Source organism: Equus quagga, chromosome 9 (assembly GCF_021613505.1).
Source record: "Equus quagga isolate Etosha38 chromosome 9, UCLA_HA_Equagga_1.0, whole genome shotgun sequence".
NCBI lineage: Eukaryota > Metazoa > Chordata > Mammalia > Perissodactyla > Equidae > Equus > Equus quagga.
This window is the reverse complement of record NC_060275.1, coordinates 1,143,273-1,165,479: the sequence shown is the minus strand read 5'-3', so window position 1 is coordinate 1,165,479 and position 22,207 is coordinate 1,143,273. Positions and strand designations below refer to the sequence as shown.

General features: G+C 39.7%; 1 protein-coding gene across 8 annotated transcripts in view; it reads left to right on the top strand.

Annotated features, from left to right (window-relative positions):
- The window catches only part of ATP9B (ATPase phospholipid transporting 9B (putative)), a 280,330-nt gene that overhangs the window by 8,460 nt on the left and 249,663 nt on the right, over window positions 1-22,207 (top strand). For 7 of the 8 annotated variants that reach the window (XM_046672313.1, XM_046672312.1, XM_046672317.1 and 4 more), the window contains exon 2: window positions 15,109-15,282. The exons of the other annotated variant lie outside the window; for it this stretch is intronic. In XM_046672313.1, the coding sequence (XP_046528269.1) occupies window positions 15,109-15,282 (174 nt within the window). The remainder of the gene's footprint in view (window positions 1-15,108; window positions 15,283-22,207) is intronic. 8 annotated transcript variants of the gene reach the window in all.

The window sequence follows — 22,207 nt, the reverse complement described above, 5'->3', positions numbered from 1 at the left end:
TTTGGTATTATGACAAGTGATCTTTGATTGTGTCCTGGACACTTTGGGATTATGCTGTGGAGCTCTGGACTTGAAGTCTTCTGTTTTATAGGGCCTCCTTTTGACACCACTTTGACGGGGCGCTGGGTGACACTGCCTTGTGAGTGTCAGATGAAGTGAAAGGCCAGGTTGCCTACAGAGCCCCTTGACACCTGGGAAGGGAGGGTGCCCTGTTACCCCTGGGCAGAGGTGGGCTCTGAGGTTCTGCTGACATCACTTTGGCTGGGAAGAGCAGGAATGCTCGCCTCTCATGCAGTCTCCTCTGACAGTGGTAGGGACGGGCAGGGCTGCCTCTTAGGTTGGTTGGGGTGGAGGTCTGTGACCTGCTGGGATAAAGGTCCCACCCCTGCCCCAGTGGGTAGGGCAGTGGGAGGGTGTCTGCCTACAGCTGGGAGCGTGAGAGGCTGGGTTGCCTTCCCTCTTTGCCATCCAGTGATGGGGTAGGGGCTGTGGTTTTCTTCTGTCTTCTTTGGCTGGGGATGGGCATTGCTATCTGAAAGTTCTCTTTCTGTTAGGTTGCTCTTTCCTGGTCTCTTCCCCCACTCTGTTTCTATAGACTTTTTATTGTGGTGAAATATATGTAACCAAACTAACCTTTTTTTTTGTTTTTTTTTTAAAGATTGGCACCTGAGCTTACAACTGTTGTCAATCTTTTTTTCTTTTCCTGCTTTTTCTCCCCAAATCCCCCCAGTACATAGTTGTATATTTTAGTTGTGGGTCCTTCTAGTTGTGGCATGTGGGACGCTACCTCAATGTGGCGTGACGAGCCATTCCATGTCTGCGCCCAGGATCTGAACCAGCAAAACCCTGGGCCACTGAAGTGGAGCGTGTGAACTTAACCACTTGGCCACAGGGCTGGCCCCAAACTAACCATTTTTAAGTGTACTTTTGACTTAATATGTAACAAATCAGTAGTTTCATACTTTAAAACTGTAAAGCGAGTAGTTTGTTTTATATCAAAGTTATGATTTTTCTAATATTTCTAATTTTGAGAAATGTGTTATATATTAGAATACAACTAAAAAATAAAAAATGCAAATTAGACAGTATAGTCTTATATTTACCAAAAACAAAAGTTTACATCATGCGGCCTTGTTCTCCACATTGGCAATCAAATGCTAATTGTTAAAAAAAAGCCAGCTTTGATATGAACTTTTCTTTGTGAGCTTTGAAAGCCCTTTTCCTCTACCTTATGAAAATGTCATTTTATGCTCATTATGTATGAAGAATTGTAGTAATGTATTTTAAAGGCTCCCAGGTTTTCCTTGAGGTGAAATTATTTTTACTTCATTATAATCATACCAGTTTAGGACACAATATGTTTAAAATACAATGTTGGTAAATTGTTACAATTTGTGTAAAAATTTTTATCTTTGGGTTTGTATTTTATGAAAATTTCCAGGGGAAGAATTAGATGTGATTCGAGTATGTTTTAATAAATGTTAAAAAAAAATATCATATTGTTGTCTATATTATCTAGGGTGAGGATGTTCCTGTTTTTTTAAAAATATGTTATTAGGTAAATGAAATGTTGTGTACCACACATAGTATTTAATAGTTCACCAGGAATGCAATTGCTTGTTAAAATCATTTTCTATATAGTAATGTGAGGAATCTGTTTCTCTTTTGAATTATGAGTATGTGAGTAAAAGTAAGGTATTTGTTAATTTGATATTTTTCATTTCTGTCTTTTAAATGGTAGGTACCTGTGCCATTCAAGTTGTCTTCACGGTTTGAATGAAGAGTGAATGACATTGGATCTTACCTTGTTTATCCATTTCTGTTAGTACCTTCTCCTTGCTCTTCTTTGCAGTGTGGCTATTGGCCCTGCCTAGAGGCATTTGCAATATTATAATAGTTAAACTGTAGTGTTTAGAAAGAGACTCATGCTGAGAACAGATGGCTATTGTCTGATTATCTCTAAAATATTAGTGTGTTTCTTGGTAGAAGCAATACAGTTTTTTTAATGTTAGTTTTCTCATTTTGAGGTCTATATACAATTATCTCTCAATCTTAAAAATTTTACTATTATGATAATATAAAAAATACTTCAGTAGCTGTAAAGATGAAACTTTTCCTTTGCCTTGATGGTTTACAATTGAAAAGCTTTTTTAATGTACAGAATTATTCTTAAGATAGCATTTATCAAAGTGCCCAGGATTCCTTGGAATCAGAGACATATTCTTAAGGTCTATAGAATTTCTTTTAAAAGGATCTGTAGTTCACTCAATTTTTTTTTTTAACTTAGGCATTGTGGGCAACCACTTTTCCTTGTTCTTCTTCTTCTTTTCTTTTTGATGAGGATGATTGGCCCAGAGCTAGCATCTGTTGCCAATCTTCCTCTTTTTGCTTGAGGAAGGTTGTCGCTGAGCTAACATCTGTGCCAGTCTTCTTCTATTTTGTATGTAGGACACCACCACAGAGTGGCTTCATGAATGGTGTGTAGGTCCATGCCTGGGATCTGAACCCCGGGCCACCAAAGCAGAATGCGTGAACTTAACCGCTACACCACTGGGCCGGCCCCTGTAGTTTGCTCAGTTTTACATAATTCTTTACACCTACCAGAATGAAGAAGTTTCACTTTGTTTTCTGCAACTGACAGTATTAGCATGAGGGTAGAGTTGGTGATTGGGGACATCATAGTTTTAGGCAACTGGAGTATGTGTCCAGAGCTAACTGGTCTGCTTGTCTTTAAATTTCTGGTTACATAATACTAGGCATTGCACCATTGACTCTAATTTGGAAGTTCGTCTCAACTTATGTATAGTGTTGATGTAATTTCTCATATCAAGAAATTGGTATTCAGGTTTCTTACAGAACGTTTTAGAAGAGGAGTCAGTGACTCTGAGGTTACTGTGTACGTAGTTCACGTGGGGGTCGAATCTCAGCTTGAGGGACTAACTGACCCCTATCCTTGTTGCTTGTTTTTGCTGCTGAGGTCATGGCATGCTTTTCAGGCACTGTTCCATTAATTGTTTTTTTAAACTAGTCCACTGTTTATCTCCTCTGCTGCTGTAGAAGGGAAAGAGTTCCAATTTCTTGGTGATTTATATGGTTTTCCTCCTTTTCAATGACTCATCAGTGACATGGTTGAACTTGGAAGCTGTATTTGATGAAGGGACTATACATGTTTCTTTATTGTACTTTGTTGCTTTGTTTTTCTACTCTATTAATATGCAGGCAAAGGGGGAAATATTTATTTTTCTTAAAGAAGTTTTAAACATTAGGCGTATTTTAAATGTCTTTCTCCCTTTAATATCAGTTGACTTCTCAGAAACGTTTCCTATCAAAATGGAAACAATAAGTCTGTTAGCTACTTAAGGTAAAAATATGAGTTTAAGCTAGTTATCGTATTGACCTACTTTTACTTAGATCTGTGTAAATTATGCGCCTTCTAGCACTTGAGTGTTTTGTTGAAAGTTGCTAATTTTCTTTAATCCTTTGGCAGCAGTTAAAATAGCTGTCTTCATTTCCTAGCGTGGCAGTACTCTTGGGTTTAGTATCATTCGTTCTGTCGTCTTTGTTCACATTGTTTTTACTCGTTTTAAAAATATGTTTCCAGAATTATACTTAATTGCTGGAAACGTTGATTTTTCTTGAGTGACAAACCAATTAAGTGTGTATGACACCAGGCAACAAAGATACTTAAGATTCTCTGCTTATCCTGTCTCTGAAAAAAATCCATTATTCATCATCTTATTGTTTCTAAATACTGAGCTAAGATTTTCAATACAATAGGAAAATTGCTTTGGAAATGGAATAAATTGCTTGCCAGTTCAAAGGCTCCACTTCTGAAGTCGAGGTTACTAAACATGATGTTGCTTATATTCATTATCTACCAGACTCATTGTACTGCTTTTCTAGCATGAAACTTGATAAGATTGTGACTTTTGCTAAAATGCAATGCAATTACTGAAAGAACTTAATGAAAAAGACTAAAAATCTCATTTTGTATACTATATTATAATATATTTAAGTGGTGTTTTGAATTTTAATTGCATTTTATATAAATATTCATCTTCTAGTTGGCTGTTGTAAAAGAAGTGATCTTACACAGAGAAGTAAGAAAAAAGGAATTTTTAAGAGGAAAGATATTCTGCTTTAGGCCTGTTACTTGACAGATCATGTAATTTTGTGCCTAAATCATCTAAAATAACTAGTGGCTTGTCGTAGGGATGTTCTCTGATGGCATCAACAGTAATTGGAGTTGTCTTGTAAAAGAGCATACGAAGAGACTCAAATGAGTATCATTTCCATTAGTGGAGTGGAGTAGGCTGTTCCAAGAGGGATGAGAATAAGTGACTGTTCCTTCTCCTAACACATTTGCTTTCAACAAAAAGTTTTCTACCTTAATATTTCTAGTGACAATATGGTATTCCATCACATATTTAACTAGGTCTAATCACTGATATTAAGGTTTTATTATTTTTGGCTGTGTTTTTAAAGATTTTTTTTTTTAAAATTTTTCCTTTTTCTCCCCAAAGCCCCCCGGTACATAGTTGTATATTTTTAGTTGTGGGTCCTTCTAGCTGTGGCATGTGGGATACCGCCTCAGTGTTGCCTGATGAGCGGTGCCATGTCCGTGCCCAGAATCTGAACCAGTAAAACCCTGGGCCACCGAAATGGAGTGCGCGAACTTAACCGCTCGGCCACGTGGCCGGCCCCTTGGCTGTGTTTTTAAACAGGTCATCTTTGTAGATAAATCTTGTATACATTTTTAATTTTCGTGGGATAATTGGAACCTGTGGTTCAATTTTACTTAGATTATTAAAAAAAAAGGCTTTTGATGCATCTTGACAAATTGTTCTGTAGAAAAGTTGTTCATATCCTTACCAGCAATTAAGAGTGCCTGGTTATCTAAGACTGTTGACCATGCCAAAGGTTAAGAATTATTTGTTTCAGTTGTTTTAATTTGCATGTTGTAAAAGTCTTTCTTGAAAACAAACATTATTCCTAGGTTTAAAACCTTCCCCTGATTTCCCCTTCCACTTGAATTAAAGTTAAGTTCCTTATGCCGCTTCCCAGGCCAGTGGGATTTGCCCCTGCTGGCATCTTCAGCTGCATTTGGTGTTGCTCCCCTTGGCTCTCCTGCTTTAGCCACACTGGCTTTCTGTCCACTCCTGGAGCCCTCTGGGCTCTGCAGCTCCGTCTCGGTCTTCCTAGACCTTCACCTGGTTGGCTGCTTTTCACCCAGGCGTCACTTTCTTGAGACTCAGCTTCCTTGATCTAAGGACGACCCCTCCTGTCACTTTTCGTCTTATCACCTCCTTTATTGTCTTTCTAGCACTTTTCCCTTTGGAATGTAACCTGTTTACTTCTTGTTTTTCTTGTGTTAGTACTTAAGCTGTATATGAGCAGGGGTTTGTGTGCCTGTTTGCGGCTGTACCTGCAGTGCTTGGGACAGCGCTAGCACATAGTAGGCACTCCAGTGTTTATTGAAGGGGCTGGAGTCCCTAATGTGGTTGAACATAATTTTGTAAGTATAGCTATATTTCTTCTGTTGTGAATTGTCTTTGCTCATCAGTGTTTGCTTTTTTATTGATTTTCATTGATTTGTAAGAACTGTTTATAGAGAATCGTTTTTCTGTCATGCGTTACAAACATTTCCCCCAGATTCTTATTTGCATTATAATTTTCGTCTTCGGTGATGCAGAGTACAGACCTCCAGAGAGCCTGGCTGTAGTAAGGACTCAGTATGCTTTAGCCATCCCTTCTTCAGGGCCTGTTTGTCTCAGAAACTGTTAGGAGGTGTTTTTCATTCTGGTTTTTGGTCTAATTCACAAACCTGTTCCCTGAATAATCCATCTCCTGAGTGAACTTGCCATACGCATAAGGATTTGGCTTTTCTAGGATAATCGTATCGAGTGCAGCACGTAAACTACGGCAGCCAACAGGAGGATGAGGAGAAGGGGCCCTCGTGGTAAGCACAGGCAGAACTCGCGGTGTAGGAGTTAGCCGGGTGTGTTCTGTCTTCCAGCGGTTACTTGGCGCCAAGGAGCCAGAGTATCATCAACAATAGTCATGGAAATATTTTCTTTTTTTAAAAATTGTGGTGAAGTATACATAACAAAATTTACCATCGTAACCAATTTTAAGTTCACAATGCAGTGAACTTAAATGACATTAAGTATGTTCACACTGTTCTGCAACCTTCTGTTTCTATGAATTTGACTCTTCTTAGCACCTCATGTAAATGGAATCCTGCATTGTGTGTCTGGCTTATTTCACCTAGCATGTTTTCAAGTTCATGTTGTAGCTTGTATCAGAATTTCCTTCCTTTTTAAAGTGAATAATATCTCATTGTGGGTATATACCATATTTGTCTGTGGACATTTGAGTTTTTGTTCTTTTTTTATAGTAAAAATTTCCTGTGTTAATTGTCTAAAACTAGAAATTAAATGAATATATGTGAAGTGCTTAAGTTCATGCCTGACAATCCAAGCTTCAATAAATGTTTGATGCTGCTCTCTCCTCCTTTTTCTCCTCCTCCTCCTTCTCTTGATGTTAACTAGCAGGGTCACAGGTAGAGAGGTCCAGTCGGCTCACACAGTCACTGTTCCTTCACTCAGTCGGGTGTTTTCAGCACAGCCTCGCTCCCTGGTTTCTCTTCTGACCTCCCTTCCCCGGAGGATACACTTGGCTAGTTCTCTGCAGGAGGGGAGGGGCAGTTGCCTGGTTGGGTGTGGGGAGGGGGCAACGTAGGGATCCAAAGATTTCCTTCACAGCTTTCAGTTCATTTGTGTTTTAACACGCTTCCACACCCACTTGTAGAGTGCTAGTGCTGCCAGGCCCCAGCCCTGTGGATCCCGAGGTTCTCATGGCCTCAATCTCTGCTGCCTGCACTGTTGGCTTCAGATTCTGTTTTCTTGGATCTGCTTAGTTATTTACAATCTATCCATCTGCTTTCTGGTTTCCTACATTTTGTTATTTTCTCCTCTTTTGTTTTCTGTTCTTGCAGGTTTAAGCTTTAAAAAAAAAATCAATTTTTTTGGCATTGAAATTAGGTTATGTATTTAATCTTCCATCTTTACATGAAACCTTTTTTTCATTTTATGTGTATATGTTTCTTTCTTCTCTTTCGGAAGACTGGTCTTCTGGGTTTCTTACTCTACATAGTGGCGTCGACCTCCAACAGCTCTCCCACAGGAGTTAATAGCTTTAGTTACCTGGAGGGAGACTGTCTTTTTCTCAACTCCAGTTCCAGAATTTTTGAACAGCTGTGGCTTAGCTTGGTTGGATGCCATTCCCCACCAACCATTGGGATTTGAGCTCCCTATGCAATTATATAGCAGTCCTTCGGGTTGGGTGGGGAGTGGGCCAGATTCCTAAAGAAAGAGGAGCTGGTGAGGCAGAAAAATAGTCCTGTTCTTCAGAACTTAAATTCTCTTCTACCACTAAGCTCTCCAGCTACTGCCTGTCCTTGCAAGGCTAACCCTATTTATTCTAGCTGCCTACTTCATATTTCGTGGAGACCTCAAACTGAAAATGAATAAAACCAAACCCAAGATTCCCCTCTCCTGTCAGAATCCTGCTCCTGCTAGTGTTTTCTACTCTACTGAGTGGTCCTGCCATCCATCCTCCTGTACAGAGAGTATCCTTAGGCCTCTTGTGTCCTCTGGGCACATAGCTAACTTATCATCTATTTCTGTCTGTCCTGGCTCTTAAATATCTTGAATTCATCCATTTCTCTCCGTTTTCACTCCAGCTGCTTCGTCCAAGCACCATAGCTCTGCCCTAACTCTGACAGCCGCCTCCTGGTTGGCCTCGGCCTCTGCCCTGACCAGTTCTCCAGGGCGGCTAGAATGCAGAGTGACTTGCGTGTTTGCTCCTTCTCTGCAATGGCTGTCCTTCCTGTGATTTGCAAGGGCCTTCACTGCCAGGTTCCTACTGACATTCCAGGCCTGTGAGGTGCCCTGATGCTGACCTCTGTGCGGCTGCCCCTGCTTCCTTTCTCATCTTTCAGGACACCACGTCGTTCCACACTCCTGCTCCTCTGCCTGGAATGCAGCTGTCTTTTGGCTGCATCCCTCCTGTCCTTTTCAGCTTTGAATGCAGGCATCACCCTCCTAGTACTAGGTAACTGTCTCATCAGTTGCCACTGCTGTCATTTTACATTTATTGATCAATGACTTTGAGCCACATGAGTTAGAGGGTGTGTCTTTTTGTTACTGACCATTGTGTTCTCAGTGTAGGTACTTGCTTGGTGCCCAGCAAGTCCTTCACTGAGTGTATATACTCAGTGTAGCCAAATGGCTTTCTGAGTGTTTGTTCACATTCCTGTGATGATGTTGAGAGATGATCTTCCTTGGGCTCCTAAGCGTAATGTACTCTTATACTCTGGTACTTTCAGAGGTCCCATGGTTTTTATCTTGAATATTTAATAATCCTGGGAGGAGGAGAGATCTTTCAGTAGTTAGTGTTTGCTAAAGATCAACTCACAGTCTCTTTAGGCTTATTCTTTGTTTTATAGGGTGAGGGTGAGCCACTGTGTGTAGGTCCCTGTGTCTAGTAGGTGATTGCCCAGTGAATCTTTGCCACTGCTGAGTGTCGGTTCCCCTCAGTGCCTAATTCTCTCTACCTTGAACCACTGCAGTGCATGGGAGAGCTATAGTGAAAGGCTCTCCACACTCTTCTGTCTCCTGCGTACAGAACATCTCTTAGTTTTGCTGGGATGCAACTTGCCCATACCAGTGTCTTCTACTTAGAACCCTGTCTTATTGGAGGACTATGTTTCAAGTAAGTGAGAGAGATGAGAGCCAGGTAGTGGAAAGCAGGATTATCAAATTGACTCAGAATACAAAGAAAACAAAACCATGCCATTAGTTGTTATGTAATTGTAGTACAGGCAGGCGTGCACTGCACAACGATGTTTCTGTCAACGATGGACCACATGTATGATGGTGGTCCTTAAGATTAGTACCATAGAGCCTATGTGTACAGCAGGCTACACCATCTAGAGTGTACTTACACACTCTATGATGTTTACACAACAACGAGATTGCCTAATGGTGCATTTTGCAGATGTCCCATCATTAAGTGACACGTGACTGTAGTTGCCAATTGCTGCTGTAACGATTATTACAAACTTAGTGTCTTAAAATAAATTTATTATCTCCTAATACTATAGATCAGGACTGTATTGTCTCACGGGGCTAAAATGAAGGTGTCAGCATTCGTTTCTGTAGGCCCTGGGGAGAATCATTTCATACATGTGGTTGTAGGGTTAAGGTCCTGTGTCCTTGCTGGCTGTCGGCTGGGGGCCACCCTTAGCTCCTAAAGGCCTGTCTGTGGTCCTTGCTCATGGCACCCCATCTCGGAGCCAACAACAGGGCAGTGAATCCTCACACTACCATCCCTCTTGCCCCTACTTCATGGCGTGTTTTTACAACCCCCATTCTTCTGCCTTCCTCTTCCACTCTTAAGGGCCCATGTGATTCCTTTGGGCCACTTGGATTATCCAGGATAATCTTCATATCTTAAAGTCAGCTAATTAGCAACCTTAATTCCCTTTTGACTTGTAACCTAACGTATTTGCAGTGTAACATTAAGGAGTAGAATGAGGACATCTGTTGGCAGGGGGGATCTGTTATTCTGCCTACCACTGTTATTAAGAAGAGCTCAGAGGGGGCTGGCCCCATGGCGTAGTAGTTGAGTCCAGGGCGCTCCACTTGGGTGCCTGGGTTCACAGGTTAGGATCCCAGACATGGACGTGCACCACTCCTCAAGCCATGCTGTGGTGGCAACCCACATACAAAATAGAGGAAGATTGGCACAGGTGTTAGCCTAGGGCTGATCTTCCTCAAGCGAAAAAAGAAGAAGGTTGGCAACAGTTGTTAGCTCAAAGTGGATCTTCCTTACCAAAAAAAATAAGAGAAAAAGAAAAAAAGAGCTCAGAGAGTTACCTGTTCAAACGGCTATGGGCCCAGCCTGTTTACAGATAAACTTTAGAAAAAAATTTCAAGGATAATTTTCTTGCCATGTAATCTGTGATAGAACAAGCACATATTGATTGAATTATATAAGTAAAATATTAGCTACTAAATGCAGAATATATTAAAGAGATTAATTCAACTAACTGTGCTCAGCCACCTTTTGGGACAGCCTGTGGATTAGCTGCTCTGAGGTTGCTGCAGACAACAGGTCCAGTCACAGGTGGAAAGCTCGCCTCGCCCGCTTCTGCTCAGGGACTACCTGGGGCTGCTGTCTTGGGGCTGGGGCCGTGAGCAAGTCACTGCCTTTACAGAGACAGGTCCAGCTCCAACATAGAATAGATAGATGGCACAAAATTGTACTTGGAGCTAAAAGAGTCTTGGAGCGAAAGTAACTTATGACTGATACAAGATAAATACAGTTCCTATAAGTTAGCATTGTCAAACTAGAAAATCCTATGGGAAAAACAGATATATTTATGATAACATTATAATGATAAAATATCTAAGAATAAAATTATTTAAAATGTTTTGACAGATGTGTAGATATAAAATTTTAAGAACGTAAGAACTTTTGAATGAAACTATATATTACCTACTCATCCAGTTCTTCCCTAATCTTGTTTATAAATTTAATATAATGTTTAAAATTCTAACAGGATTTTTTTGTTTGCTTACTTTTGGAACTCAACAAAATGATTTAAGAGTTTATCTAGTAGGGAAAAGATAGCCTTCTTTGAAAAGTAGCAAAGACAACTTTGGGCATGAATTATGAGTGGATAAGTTGTATCAGATATTAAGTTGCATATGAAGCCATATTTAAGTTGTACTGATTTCATTAAAAATGGAAAAAACAATTCCTCAGGCTACTCTAATATATTTAAAAGATTGCTTGGCAAATCAACATGGGAGAGACGGACTCTTCCAGAAATAATACTGCCATTTCTGTTGTTAGATAGTGTATGCATTCCCGCAAAACCTCGTTCAGTGGAAATGCTCACTGAAAATAGTGTTTATGGGCAAAAACAAGTTAGACAAGGCAGACCACCGGAAACCTATCCTGCTTTGTGACCACATCACTAATGAAAACAGTCATAGTCTTGGTAGCATTAGCTCAAGGGGCACGTTGAGCTTCTGGCCAGTGAAAAAGTGCGTCTTCAATAAAAGACTTCCCTGTGAGGAGGCTGATGGTGCCGGGACTGCTGAGTGTGGAGCCACAGGCAGAGCACACTGGCTGCAGGGTGCCCAAGGTTGTACACAGCCAAAATGTGCCCAGCTGAACTGAATTTTCTGTACAAGAGGCGGGGCAGTCTTGGCCAGAGTTTGTAAGTAGTATACGATCCCATGACACCATGCGTGTGTAGGGCCGATGACAACAAGATGCCATTGTCTTCCCCCGTATGTAAGCAGAGGGGCAGTGTATTCAGCCTCAGTCTGATGAGGTTAGGTAAAATTGCTTCTAGTATTTTTGGTATTATTCATGGCACTCATATTGGTTGGAGTTTAAATGTGCAGTTTGGTAATATATATCAAGTGTTTTAGAGCTTATGACTTTATATAACACTTCTAGTTCTGGAGATCTGAAATAATTCATGTAAAAATATGGGAGATGTTCTATGCACAGATACTTACACTGAAATATTATTTAATGGGAAATTGTAAATATCTTGTCTGTCCAGCAATAGGGGATAGCTCAGCCACTTGGTTAATCCACTTGCGGAGTACTTTTTAGTTAACAAATGTTAAAAAGACGGTAGAGAAACTTGGGTCTCAGGTAGGCATTAGCTCATCCGGGGACTTTCTATCCAGGGACTTTCTATCACTGAATTACACTTATGTTTGGATTCTTGACAGCCAGATACTTATTTTAAGAATAAAGTCCTGAAAACAGAGGCTTTTGGATCTTGCCTTCTGACCCTCTCACAGCATCCTAATAGGCAAAGCGCTATCTGGCACCATCACCATGCACGTGCACACACTCACTGGCACTTACCCACCTAAATGCATGTGCACATGCGTGTGTGCGTGTACATGCCCACACATGCCTGTGCACATAGAAATACAATTACCTGAAAGGTTTGCTAAAAAGAAAGCTAACTGCAGATATAAAGCTCTTCTATACTGAGGAGGGTGTATTTTCATAAAGTCTAGAGCAGAATGGAAATCCTAGTGTTGTTGGATATTCATGATTCTTTGGAGTAGCACTCATCGTTGTCCTTCCCTCTTAAGGCTTTCATTTCCAAAGTGTTGGCTTGTGAGTATAAGAGATCTAGAGAAAGAAGAGAGTAATGATGATGAAGATGACAAATTTCCAAATGACCACAGTTCTTAGAGAACATGGTAGGAAAAAAGATGGAGAAGCTGGGCATTCAAGAAACAACAAAGAGAGGACATCTGTTTTGGTCTTTAAAATTATTTTCGCTCGAATACATTTTTCCCAATTGTTCATTATTAGATATTTCAAACATACAGAAACATCCAAAGAATAGTATTCTATAGAGATTCAACAGCTGTTAACATCATACCCCATTTGCTTTCTCTCTCTCTGTGCTGAACTGTTTCACGGTGTGTTGTGGGTCGAGTGACCTTCAGCGTGGGTCTCCCAACAGTAAGCATGATTCTTCAGCCACATCACTGTTGTCACAACTGAGAAAATTAGCTAACTCATAACATGGCATATCCAGCCCATTTTGGATATCTCCTGTTGTGTTAAGAATTTATTTTTTTTCAAATTGTGTTAAAATACACAACATATAATTCACCATTTTAAAGTGCACAATCCAGTGGCATTTAGTACACTGACAGCGTTGTGCAGACATCACCACCATTTAATTCCAGAACATTTTCAAGAATGTCTTTTATAACACTTTTTTTGAATCCAGGTACCAGTCAAGGTTTAAGTGTTTCATTTGGTGGTGTCTTTAAATTTCTTTTACTCTGGAGAGATCTTAACAGTTTTCTTTCTCCTGACAGTATGGAGCTCTTGAAAAGTCCAGGCCAGTTGTGTATAGTGTGCCCCACATGCTGGATTTGTACCTCCTGAGGCAGTGACTGCTCTTCATTTCCTGCACTTCTGTCGTATGAAAATGAGCTCTCAAACAGCTTCTGGAACATCAGTGTGCGGGACTCCTCAGCATGCATTGTAGGCTTACTCCCACGGTTTCTTGTCCTGTAGGTCCTGGGGTGCCTGAGGATTTGCTTTTCTGACACATTCCCAGGTGCTGGTGATGCTGCTGGTCTGGGGACCACACTTTGAGAACCCCTGCTCTAGAGACTGATTAAATTCAGTAAATGTTTTGGCAAGAATGATTGATATGCTTCATATTGCATCACATCAGCAGGCAGACAATGTCAGGTTGTCTCATGGGAAGTGGTTCTGAGTTTGATGACTCATTTAAGGGGGGGCCTCTAGAGCTTTTGGCAGTTTGTACATTTCCGTTTGCAGTTGTGAGGAATTTCTGGGTTGTCCTGCAGTATCATGTGACGTTCTGTTCCCAGCAGCCTTTACCAGATGATTTTCATATCTACTAATGATCTTGGCCTAAACCAGTTACTACATTAAGGGTTGGAAAATGAGGATTCTCACGTTATTTCCACATATATGAGCTGGTAATTTTTGGTAAAGAGGAGTTTTCCTTCTCTCTCTCTTCTTGAGAATCACTATAGACTCATGAATTCTGTTTATTTAACAAATTACAATCAATAAGAGTCATTATCCTTATTGCTCAGTTGTCCCAAACTTGGCGGGGAGGTGGTAAATGCTTCAAGCTTACTCCCAGGTCATCATCTTCTTCTTTTTTTTTGAGGAAGATTAGCCCTGAGCTAACATCTGCTGCCAATCCTCCTCTTTTTGCTGAGGAAGACCGGCCCTGAGCTAAGATCCGTGCCCATCTTCCTCTACTTTATATGTGGGATGCCTGCCACAGCATGGCTTGCCAAGTGGTGCCATGTCTGCACCCGGGATCTGAACTGGCGAACTCCAGGCCGCTGAAGCAGAACATGCACACTTAACCGCTGAGCCACTGGGCTGGCCCCTGCTCTTTTTATTTTTAGCTTGGGGTAATTCCTACCTGGAGGCTTGATGTGAAATTAAATAAGATAGCATTTGTTGAATCTCCATTATGGTTTCTGACAAATTGTAGGTTCTCAAAAAGGTAAGTTTTTATTTTTTAAAGATAAATATGTTAATGATTGAGGAAAGATAAATGGACATTTGATGGTAGGCTGCGTATTTTTGGAATCAGAAGGGGATTGTTGAACTCTAGAAGGGATGCTGCTTGTGGAGGAGAGTATTTCATTGAATAGAAAGTTTTAGTAAGGGGAATAACAGACAGAGAATAAGCGGGACATAGCATCCTTGCTGTGTATATCAACTCTGACAGCAAACCAAGGGGCCATGTTTCCATCTGTCAGCATTAGACACCTACATAGTCACTTCCACAACTTTGACTGATGAATGTGAAGTTGGTTAAATTTTACGTCCATCAATCTGTAGAATAGAATGTTTAGATATGACTTGGAGGTATATATTTTTTTGCTAATAGTAATGTTTCAGATGATTTTTTTTTTTCTAAAGATTTTATTTTTTTCCTTTTTCTCCCCAAAGCCCCCCGGTACCTAGTTGTATATTTTAGTTGTGGGTCCTTCTAGTTGTGGCATGTGGGACGCTGCCTCAGCGTGGTTTGATGAGCAGTGCCATGTCCGCGCCCAGGATTCGAACCAACGAAACACTGGGCCGCCTGCAGCGGAGCGCGCGAACCCAACCACTCGGCCACGGGGCCAGCCCCTGGATGACTGATTTTTTTATATTCTTGAATTGAACCCAGTGAGTGGGTGGTGTGGTCAAGCTGACTGTGTACATGGAAGGCTGCTTGGAGGGTTTGCTCACAGCATGGTAATGTCGGCTTCCTTGGGTGGCTTTTTCCTTTCCTGTTTCCCTTGGTTAAGTGCATTTTCTGCAAAGGAAAGTACTATGCAGGGATATTTATAATGGTTTGCCTCTGCTGAAGACAGCTTAGTTGGAGAAGAAAGAAAAGTGTGATTGGTAGAATTGGACCAGCTCTTGCCTTAGACGAAACCCTTACCCCGTGACGGAAGATGGCTTGGCCTGCCTCAGCATTCTGTTCTCACCTTTAACCAGGTTCCAGCTGGAAGATGAGTCTGCCCATTTGGATGAAATGCCACTGATGATGTCTGAAGAGGGCTTTGAGAATGATGAAAGTGATTACCACACGTTACCACGAGCTAGGATCTTGCAAAGAAAAAGAGGACTAGAGTGGTTTGTCTGTGGAGGATGGAAGTTCCTCTGTACCAGGTTGGTTACCCATTTCTGCCTGATTTCCTGTGCACTGAGGTTACAGAGTTAAATTACATATAAGCTTAATTTCTAACATATTTATTGTTATATAAAACTAAAGAAGATGCTCTCTAAATGACATCATGGAGAATATTAGTAACATTAGTCAAAACTAGACAGTGCTAATCTGAAAGGGATGGAAAGCCAAATTCACTTTTTTCTGAGACATTTTAGTGTTTTAAAAGATGGAAAAAAATTAGTAATTTTGTAATTAATGCATGGTAGAATTAATTCTGCTCACTGTATCAACATTCATAAACTGTTTCTTTCTCTTCCATCTCTAATTATACTCTCATCCCAAAAGGTAGATATGGACCTATAAAATGCAGTTTAGTAACATTGTAGATATGAGTATTATTCCACTTTAATGCTTTGACTTGGAATAAGATTCTTCTGGTTAATTTAACCAGAAAGATATGAAGATAAGAGCCCTTCATATTTTAAACAAGTTCGCTGGTGGTTGAGATAAACTGATGCTGTGTGTGACATGTGTCACATCTCTTCACCCTTAGAGTCTGGTATATGAAAGCACCTTGTATGTCTAGGACGCTTTGCCTTTGACTGTATGGCCAACCTTAGGGACAGGCAGGACAAGATTACAGCTGACCAAAGCTGGCATGACTTGAGGGGAGTATGTCAAATAACAGTTTTTATAGTCTTTCTGCTTTTTAAGGTTTGTAGTCAGTTCTTTATTACGATCATGAACTTACATCCTTTTGTTCAGAAAAGGAAAGTAAATAATTGTAGAAAAATGTCTTGTTCATCCTTCTTCTCATTATGCTTTTAGAAATTTGCAAAAAGATGTTTTTAGCACTAATTTGAGGTGATATTCAGAACCATTCCATGGACTCCCAGGGATTCTGAGGAATCTCTCAGAGATTGGCAATGTAGAATTAGCAGGTGAGGCTGAACCAGGATTTGGGTTTATCAATCCTTTTCAGCTTCCAGTTAAAGTAGTCTCTATCTTTATCCATCTTATATATTGTAAGCTTTCATATGAAGAAGGAATTTCATGGCTAAACAATGTTTTAGAAATTGCTGACTTTTAGAAATTGTCAGACTAATTTAATAAATGTCTGTGACTTTTTAGAAAACATTTTCTAGGTTAAATAGCCAATATTCCTGGAGTGTTCTTTGTGTGTATATATTTAATTCTGGAGTTAATTTCTTCAACAGATATAAGACTATGCAGATTTTGGGGGGTTTGGTTTTCTTATATCAGTTGTGACGCTTTGTATTTTTCAAGGGATTTCTTTTCAAATTTATATTTAAATTCCTGTGATCTAGCTAAGGTATGTGTGCAAAGGGCTCTTGGACCCAATTCCAACACGAGTGTGGAGTCTTCCCCACAACAGCAAGCAGTTCTCGAGCTCCAGCTGGGTGTCCGAGAATTGAACTTGATTCTGACACTGTCAGTGTCAGTGCATCAGGACTATCCCCCATTTCAGACACCAGATGCAAGTCCAGGTTGTCACCTGTGCTTCTGACCGACTGGCTATAAATCAGAGGTTCCCACCACCCCCTCCTCAGGTTTGATTAATTTACTAGAACGGCTCACAGACCTCAAGAAAACTCATTTTCTCACCAACTTATTACAAGATGGTAAAGGATACGAATCAACAGCCAGATGATGAGATACATACGGTACGTCGCTAAGAAAGCAGCTTGTGTCCTCATGGTGCTTGGGGCCCAGCTCGGTGGCACATGGAAGTGTTCTGATTCCCCAGTGCAGAAGCTCTCTGAAAAGGGCTGATGAGCTGTCCTTCTGGTTTTCTACGGAGGCTTCGTTATGTAGTCATGATTGACTAAGTCATTGGCCATTGGCGATTGATTCCAGCTCAAGCCCCCCCTCCTTTCTCTGAAAATCAGTGTGGGACTGAATCCTCTGATCACAGGCCTGGTTCTCCTGGCATCCAGTCCCCACATTGGGTGGGGTCCAAAAATCATCCATTTACTTAACAAAAGACACCTTAATCACACTCAACACTTAGGAAATCCCAAGAGTTCTTGGCAGCTGTGAGTCAGGAACTGTGGATGAAGACCACATACGTATCAGAAATACATTTTGGTTATTTCTTATAAATTACAGTGCCACAATGAGGCTCTGCAGGAATGTTACCATTTTTTATTCCTGATATCGATAATTTGTGTCTCTTTCCCTTAATTAATCTTGATAGGAAATTATCAAGTTTTATTTTTTCAAAGAGCCAAACTTTTGGTGTTGTCTTCTCTTTTGAAATTTTAAACTTTTGTCTTGATTATGTGTGAGGAAGATTGGTCCTGAGCTAACATCTGTGCCAGTCTTCCTCTGTTTTATGTGGGGTGCCGCCACAGCGTGGCTTGACCAGTGGTGCCAGGTCCACACCTGGATCTGAACCTGCACACTCCCTGCCACTGAAGCAGAGCGTGCAAACTTAACCACTGTGCCACCAGGCTGGCCCCTAAACTTTTCTCTTGAAAGAAATTCACTTTTATCTTGAAATAGATTCAAGCTTATAAAAAAGTTGCAAGAATAGTACAGAGAATTCCTATGTGTCCTTTATCCAGATTCACTAATTTTGAGGATTTTGCCACTTACTTTATCATTCACTTTTTATCTTAGTATTATTTTCTTACTCATTTCAGACTAGGTTGCTTACTTCATTCTTCTTTACATCTTAATACTTTAGTGTGTATTTCTTGGGAAAGGCTGTTTTCTTACATAAATCAATGCAGTTACCAACTTCAGGACATTTAACATTGATACAATACTACACATTTACTCTAAGTCCGTATTCCAGTTTTGTCTGTTTTCCCACAGATGCCCTTTGTAGCACACTTTTTCTCCATTACAGATGTGGTCCTGAGTCAGATGTGGTGTTGAAGTGTCACGTCTGTTTAGTCTCTAACCCGGTCTTTCTTAGCGTTTCTGTCTTTCATTCCATTGACGTTTTTGAGGACTACAGAGCAGGTAGTTTATAGAGTGTTTCAAATTTTGGTTTGTCTGATGTTTCCTTGCTCTCAGATTCAGATTAAACGTTCTCTCTGGAATCCTGTCTGAATGAGTGATGCCGTGTCCTTCTCAGGGTGTTTGCTTGTGACTTCACTGATTTCTGGTCTTTCCTTTATTTCCTTTCATGCTTTCTTTGAGTTTAATTTGCCGTTCTTTTTCTAGCTTCCTAAGATGAATTCTTAGATCGCCAGTATTGTACTTTTTCCTTTTTAAAAATGCATGCATTTAAGTTTTGACACATGATATTTTCATTATCATTCAGTTCAAAATATTTTCTAATTTCCTTTGTCATTTCTACTTTAGTCCATGTTCAATTTAGAACTATGCTGCCTTATTTCCGAATCCCTGGTTGGGGATTTTCCTAGTTATCTTTTTGTATTTGACTTTTAATTCCACTGTGGCCAGAGAACATTGGTGTAATTTTTTTATTTCAGTCTTTGTAATGTGTTGAGACTTGCTTTATGAGTCATCATGTCGACAACATAAGTAAATTTTCTTTGTGTATTTGAAAATCATTTGTCTTTTTTCAGTTGTTGAATGTGTTGCTCTATATGTCATTGGGTCATATTTTTTAATTGTCTAGTTCAAATCTTCTGTATCCATATTCAGAGTTTGGTTGTTTATTTTATAAGTTACTGAGAGATTTGTGTTAATCTCTAAACATCATTGTGCATGTTTCTGCTTTAAATTTTGTCAGTTTTACTTTATGTATTTTTAGAGTATGTTATTAGATGACGCAAGTTTAGGGTCATTAACTTCCTATGGAATTGACCTTCTACTGTCATTTAATGTCATTCTTTATCTCTGGTTTTTCTTTTGTGAAGACTTATGATGTCTAACTTAAATAAAATGATATCTGCTTTTTTGATTAGTGTTTGCATGGATATCATTTTCATCCTTTTACTTTATTTATAAAAAACTTTTATTTTAAAATAATTAGAGATTCACAGGAAATTACAAAGATAGTACAGAGAGGTCCCGTGTATCCTTCACCCAGTTTCCCTGTAATGGTGACATCTTAAATAACTATAGTATAATATCAAACCAGGAAGTTGACATTAATGTAAAGTGTGTGTAGTTCACTGTCGTTTTATCACATGTAGATTTGTGTAACTACCACTGTAGTTGAGGTGCAGAACTGTTTCATCACCACAAAGATCTCCTTCGTGCTGCCTTCTGTAGTCACATTCTCTCCCCTCCCCCGTCCCAACCCTATCATTCTCTTTCTCTAATTTCTCTAATTTTAATTTTGAGAATGTTATATATCTGAAACCATTCAATTTGTGACTTTTTGAGATTGGCCTATTTCAATCAACATATAGTGCCCTTGAGATCCATTGAAGTTGTTGTGTGTGTCAATGGTTTGTTCCTTTTTATTGCTGACTGGTATTCCATAGTATGGGTGACTGTTTGGTTTTTTGGGGTTTTTTTAAAGTTAATTTTTATTGAGTTTATGATAGTTTACAATCTTGTGAAATTTCAATTGTACGTTATTGTTTATCAGTCTTGTCGTAGGTGCACCCCTTCACCCTTTGTGTCCACCCCCACCCCTCCTTTCCCCTGGTAGCCACTAATCTGTTCTCTTAGTCTACATGTTTAAATTCCTCATATGAGTGGAATCATACAGAGATTGTCCTTCTCTATCTGGCTTATTTCACTTAATGTAATTCCCTCAAGGTTCATCCATGTTGTGAATGGGACGATTTTATTCTTTTCTATGGCTGAGTAGTAGTCTTTTGTATACATATACACCATATCTTCTTTATCCAATCATCAGTTGATGGGCACTTAGGTTGCTTCCACGTCTTGGCTATTGTAAATAATGCTGCAGGGAACATTGGGGTGCATGGGACTTTTGGAATTGCTGACTTCAAGCTCTTTGGATAGATACCCAGTAGTGGGATGACTGGGTCATATGGTAGTTCTATTTTTAATTTTTTGAGAAATCTCCACACTGTTTTCCATAGTGGCTGCACCAGTTTGCATTCCCACCAGCGGTGTATGAAGGATCCTTTTTCTCCACAACCTCTCCAACATTTGTTACTTTTTGTTTTGGTTATTTTTGCCATTCTAGTGGGTGTAAGGTGATATCTTAGTGTAGTTTTGATTTGCCTTTCCCCGGTGATCAGTGATGATGAACATCTTTTCATGGGCCCATTGGCCATCCGTATATCTTCTTTGGAGAAATGTCTCTTCATGTCTTCTGCCCACTTTTTGATCAGGTTGTTTGCTTTTTTGTTGTTGAGTTGTGTGAGTTCTTTATATAGTATAGAGATTAACCCTTTGTTGGATATATGACTTGCAAATATTTTTTTCCCAGTTAGTGGGTTGTTTTCTTGTTTCAGTCCTGTTTTCCTTTGCCTTGAAGAAGCTCGTTAGTCTGGTGAAGTCCCATTTGTTTATTCTTTCTGTTGTTTCGTTGTCTGAGATGACATAGTGTCCGAAAAGATCCTTTTAATACTGATGTCAGAGAGTGTACTGCCTACATTTTCTTCTAGAAGCCTTATGGTTTCAGGTATTACCTTTAGGTCTTTGATCCATTTAGAGTTTATTTTTGTGAATGGTGAAAAATAATGGTCAATTTTCATTCTTTTACATGTGACTTTCCAGTTTTCCCAGCGGCATTCGTTGAAAAGACTTTCTTTTCTCCATTGTATGCCCTCAGCTTCTTTGTCGAAGATTAGCTGTCCACAGATATGTGGTTTTATTTCTGGGCTTTCAATTCTGTTCCATTGATCTGTGCACCTGTTTTTGTACCAGTACCATGCTATTTTGATTACTGTAGCTTTGTAGTATGTTTTGAAGTCAGGGGTTGTGATGCCTCTCGTTTTGTTATTTTTTCTCAGGATTGCTTTAGCAATTTGGGGTCTTTTGTTGCCCCATATGAATTTTAGGATTCTTTGTTCTATTTCTGTAAAGAATTTGTCATTGAGATTCTGATTGGGATGGCGTTGAATCTGTAGATTGCTTTAGGTAGAATGGACATTTTAACTATGTTTATTCTTCCAGTCCATGTACATGGAATGTCTTTCCATCTCTTTATGTCGTCATCCATTTCTTTCAGGAAAGTCTTGTAGTTTTCGTTGATAGGTCCTTCACTTCCTTAGTTAAATTTACCCCAACGTATTTTATTCTTTTTGTTGCAATTCTGAATGGTATTGTGTGCTTGAGTTCTTTTTCTGTTAGTTCGTTATTAGAATATAGAAATGCTACTGATTTATGTAAGTTGATTTTATATCCTGCAACTTTGCTGTAGTTATTGATTATTTCTAAAAGTTTTCCAATGGATTCTTTGGGGTTTTCTATATATAAGATCATGTCGTCTGCAAACAGTGAGAATTTCACTTCTTTACTCCTCATTTGGATTCTTTTTATTCCTTTCTCTTGCCTAAGTGCTCTGGCCAAAACCTCCATTACTCTGTTGAATAAGAGTGGTGATAGAGGGCATCCTTGTCTTGTTCCTGTTTTCAGAGGGATGGTGCTCAGTTTTTGCCCATTGAGTATGATGTTGTCTGTGGGTTTGTCATATATGGCCTTTGTTATGTTGAGGTAATTTCCTTCTATCCCCATCTTGCTCAGAGTTTTTATCATAAATGCTGTTGGATCTTGTCAGATGCTTTGTCTGCATCTATTGAGATGATCATGTGGTTTTTATTCCTCAATTTGTTGATGTGGTGTATCACGTTGATTGATTTGCGGATGTTGAACCATCCCTGTGTCCCTGGTATGAATGCCACTTGATCACGATGTCTGATCGTTTTGGTGTATTGCTGAATTTGAGTTGCCAAAATTTTGTTGAGAATTTTTGCATCTATGTTCATCAGTGATGTTGGCCTGTAGTTCTTCTTTTTCTTTTTTTTTTGGTTTTTTTTTTTTTTTTTTTTTTTGGGG